The sequence below is a fragment of the Plasmodium reichenowi genome, chromosome 9, assembly GCF_001601855.1.
Source record: "Plasmodium reichenowi strain SY57 chromosome 9, whole genome shotgun sequence".
In the NCBI taxonomy this organism is placed as follows: domain Eukaryota; phylum Apicomplexa; class Aconoidasida; order Haemosporida; family Plasmodiidae; genus Plasmodium; species Plasmodium reichenowi.
In genome coordinates, this window is record NC_033654.1 from 920638 (window position 1) to 925722 (window position 5085).

General features: G+C 19.6%; 1 protein-coding gene across 1 annotated transcript; it reads left to right on the top strand.

Annotated features, from left to right (window-relative positions):
* Nucleotides 1-1108: 1108 nt before the first annotated feature.
* Nucleotides 1109-4934, top strand: PRSY57_0922400 (hypothetical protein; the record flags this gene model as incomplete). The annotated part of the gene is made up of 2 exons (XM_020114799.1): nt 1109-1322; nt 1516-4934. 2 exons carry the CDS (start codon nt 1109-1111, stop codon nt 4932-4934), a joined length of 3633 nt encoding a protein of 1210 aa, XP_019970499.1.
* Nucleotides 4935-5085: the final 151 nt, after the last annotated feature.

Sequence of the window (5085 nt, forward strand, 5' to 3'; positions counted from 1 at the left end):
AAAAAAAAAAAAAAAAAAAATAAATAAAAAATTTTTTTTTTTTTAAATTTTTTTAAAATTTTTTTTTTTTTTTTTTTTTTTTTTTATTTTTCTATGTATTTTTGTACATTAGCGTGTAGCTAATAAGTAAATAATAAAATTAGCTCTTTGATATAATTTATAAAATAAAAACATATATATATTATATATTTATATATATATATATATATATATAATATAATAAATATATTATATATGTATGTATATATATATTTATATATATATATAATATAATATAATATATATTATTTATGATCCCTCTATGTATCGATCAAATGTATGTTATGTTTTTATATATCTTCAATAAGTCAATGTATATAAAAATATATGAACAAATATATATATAATATATATATATATATATATATAATATAATATATTAAGTAATACATACAACATTTATAAGAATATACTTTTTTTTTTTTTTTTTTGTAATATTTTTTTCTTTAGAGTTCTTATTATATATATATAAATATATAATTATATATAATATGTATATACCTAATTATTTCCAAAGAAAACAATAATATATTTTTTCTATATGTATAATACATAAATAAATAAATATATATATATATATATATATATATATATTATAATTATATTTTTTTGTGGACATAATTTTTTCTTTTCTTTTTTCACAAATTCAATTAAAGTACATAAAAAATATATTATACATATGTTTATTTTAGTAAATACTTTTTTATTTATTTATTTATTTTTTACAGTGGACATAAATAATAATTACCTAAGGGTATATAATATACAAATATTAACTTACATTAATATTATATATATATATATATATATATATTTTTTTTTTTTTTTTTTCTCACATTGTTATTTATCACGTAGTCTTATTCGACTTAAAAAATTATACATTGAATATGATATATATATGTAAATATTTATTTATATATATTTTTTTTTTTTTTATGTGAACGTATTTATTTATATATATATATATAATGCTAAGCATTATCTATTTTTCTAATTAACATATAAAATATATATATATATATATATATATATATATTTGAGAGTTTTTTAAATGAGTATAATTTAAAAAATGAGTTCGGACGATTTAAAATTTTATATAAATAAGCATAAAAAGGCATATGAGGAAAGAGTCAAAAAAGAAGAAGAAGAAAGGAAAAAAAAAGAAAATGAGGAAAAAATAAATGAAAAAAATATAAATGAAAATAAAGAAAATAAGGGAGAAGTTTCCTTGAAGAAAGAGGAGCAAGAAATGCAAAATGAAAATCATACAGATGTGAATCAAGGTACATATAATATATATATATATATATATATATATATATATATATATATATATACATATATACATATATTTTGATGTTTTTTTTTTGTTTTTTTTTTTTTGTTAGTGATTTATTAATACTATAATATATATATATGTATATATTTATTATATATTTTTTTTTTTTTTTTTTTTTTTATTTTTTATTTTTTTAGTGGATGAGGACTACTTATATGCTCTGAAATTAAATGAGGCCTTAAATGGTACCGGGGCAAATGACATAAACTCAAATTCAAATATTTTAAATAATAATGATTTTACAAGGGTTAATGAAATTATGCATGACGAAGGAATAATGGAAAATGAAGAAGATGAAGTAAGAAAACCAGATAATACTTACGTCGAATGTCTTTTGGATGATAGTAATTTGTTACCCTTTTCTCGGAATATGAATATTCTTCCTATGAACAGAAGGAGAAATCATATGAATCGAATAAATAATATGAATCGAATAAATAATATGAATCGAATAAATAATATGAATAGCATAAATAATATGAATCGAATAAATAATATGAATAGCATAAATAATATGAATAGCATAAATAATATGCATAGCATAAATAATATGCATAGCATAAATAATATGAATAGCATAAATAATATGAATAGCATAAATAATATGAATAGCATAAATAATATAAATCATATGAGCAATATGAACAGTATAAATAATATTACCAATATAAATAATATGAACAATATAAGCAATTTGAACAATATAAATTTTGTAAACAGTCTAAATCTTCATTATGTTGATGAACAGAATAACATTGTTATAAATTCAATAAATAAAGAGGAGGAGGACTATAATAATAATGTAAACATATATACCGAATCATATACAGAGAATAATAAAATTTCATATACTATTGACGATAAAGAAACGAGCAACTTGCCTATGGAACATAATAAACATGTACATAACATACATAATTATAATATAAATTCTAATAAAAATAAAATCAGAAACCTCACAGGAGGTCATAAGAATAATGAAAATATTATAACTATAGGAGATAACAATGATAACGTAAATTATGATCATATGACAGGAGAATATTTAAATGATGGTATGCAGAGTGGTAAGTTTGTAGATTTTCCATGTAATAATAACATATACCGTAAAAACAAAATTGGTGATAATAATATGTCGATAAAACAAAGTGGGAACCATAAAAAAGAAAATAATATTACGTCAATTAATGATAATACAAATAAGGAAGTAATAAATAAGTTCGATAAAAATTATTTAGATAAAAATTACTTCGATATTGATGATTATTGTAATTTAAATAATGTGTATAAAAAGAAGTCCAAGAGTGTTAAGAAAAATGTAGATTTAGAAAAATCACCCTATGACGTAAATAATATAAAAAGAAAAAATAAAATACAAGATACCGATAAAAATATAGATGACCCCAAAAAGGATGCATTTAATAAAAGTAATGAAGTGAATTATGTTCTGAATGAATTTACATGTAGTACAAATAATGACATTCGCGAAAAAAAAAAAAAAAATGAATATATATTAATAGATGATAATAATAATAATAATGATAATATTTATGATGATAATATTTATGATGATAATATTTATGATGATAATATGTATGATGATAATTCCTTGTCGAGGAAGACAAAGAAAAAGAAAAGCAGCAAAAATAAATCAGTAGATAGTAACATATGTGTAGATACAAATAGTAAGGATAATCTATTGAATAGACCTGGGATAAGAACTTCAGAGAAAGATATTATTACAAATAATAACATATGCTCAAAGAGCTCCTCAGGTGATTCATATCTTTATGGAGATATTTCCCCTGTATCGATTCATAAGAATGAAAAGAAAAAAAAAAAAACAAACAAACAAAATGGTGGTAATGATAAGAATGAAGAAATGGATATGTCTATGATTAATAGAAAGGAAGAGAATCCTTACAAAAATATTATATATAATAATAATATAATGAATTGTGTAGAAAATTATAATTATTCTCCAAATAAAAATATTCAAGAAGGAAATGCTTCTTCGAAATTTCTTTTGTATAATTCAAAAGGTGACAATTACTTAAATTATAATTATATTAATAATAATAATATAAATACATCTGAGCATAATTTTACGATTCATAATAAATTTTTATCCCATACAAATAATATTATAACAAGTAATAATATAAAATCACAAATCCATAACAACAACAACAACAACAACAATAATAATAATAATAATAATAATAATAATAATAAGAGTAGTAATTTTCATTATTCAAGTGAGAGCTTTTTTAAATATATGAAAAGTCAACCAAGTAATAAATCAAATAGAAACTTTGTGACGAATGTACATAATGAAAATAGTAACATTATATGTAACCCAAATATTGAACATACGACACATGAAATATGTAAAAATAATATTATTTCAAATAATAATTCTTATCATGAAACATATGATAACAAAGGAAGTATAAATAATCATATGAACATCTTTGAAAGAAGGAACAATTTTTATTTGAATAAAGTTGATCAGAATGGTGTTACAGGAAAATGTTCGGTGACTTATGGACATAAGGAAAATAAAGACCCAAGCACAAATGGTATAAATGGTATAAATAGTATAAATGGTATAAATAGTATAAATAGTGTGAATAGTATAAATAGTGTGAATAGTATAAATAGTATAAATAGTGTGAATAGTATAAATAGTGTGAATAGTATGAATGGTATGAATAGTATGAATAGTATGAATAGTATGAATAGTATGCATAATATAAATACTATACATAATAACAACATAATTTATAATAATAATAATAATATTCATTATAATCATCACATTCATAATAATGATGATAGAAGCAACGTTAATCCTTTTCGAAATCATGTTTCAGAACAAAACGATACAAACAATACATCTCTCCAGAATACCATAAACGTAAAAAAAATTATAAAAGATTATTATACCATGAATAATAGAAATTATGATCAGGTAAATATATTTGGAAGTGTGTCTAATAGGAACCTGAATAATAACAACCGTTATATGGCGGACACCTATGCTTATGATAGAAGAAAAAGTAAAAATGATTCAAAGGATGATGAGAAGAATATGTTAAATAATAACAACAATAATAATAATAATAATAATAACAATAATAATAATAACAATAATAATAATAATAATAATTATAATTACAACTATAATTATAACAATTTTTGTAAAAGCCATAATGTGTATAATACAAATAAACAAGACATCATAAATAATAATCAACATATGTACTATTCAGTGAAAAGTATTTCATCAGGTGACTTGTTAAACAAAACGCCCACACAAAACGAAATAGAACAAGAGAATTATAAAAAAGAAGGGAATTATTTTGACAAACCTTTAGATAATATGAACTCAAACGAACTTGAAAGAAAACATAATGACAGGGTTATACATTATGATAATAATGCAAATGAAGAAGGATTAATATCTTCATCTTCTCCTTATAGTTATGATAATACAAATGAAGATGATATAAATGTTCAGCTAGCTATTATCAACAGTTTGATTGATATGTAAAATGGGCAACATATATATGAACATTAAATATGGAAAAATATAAAATACATTTTAAAAATAAAGAAAAAAAAAAAAAATATATACATACATATATATATATATATATATATATATATATATCTACATTATTATTATTATTATTTTTTTTTTT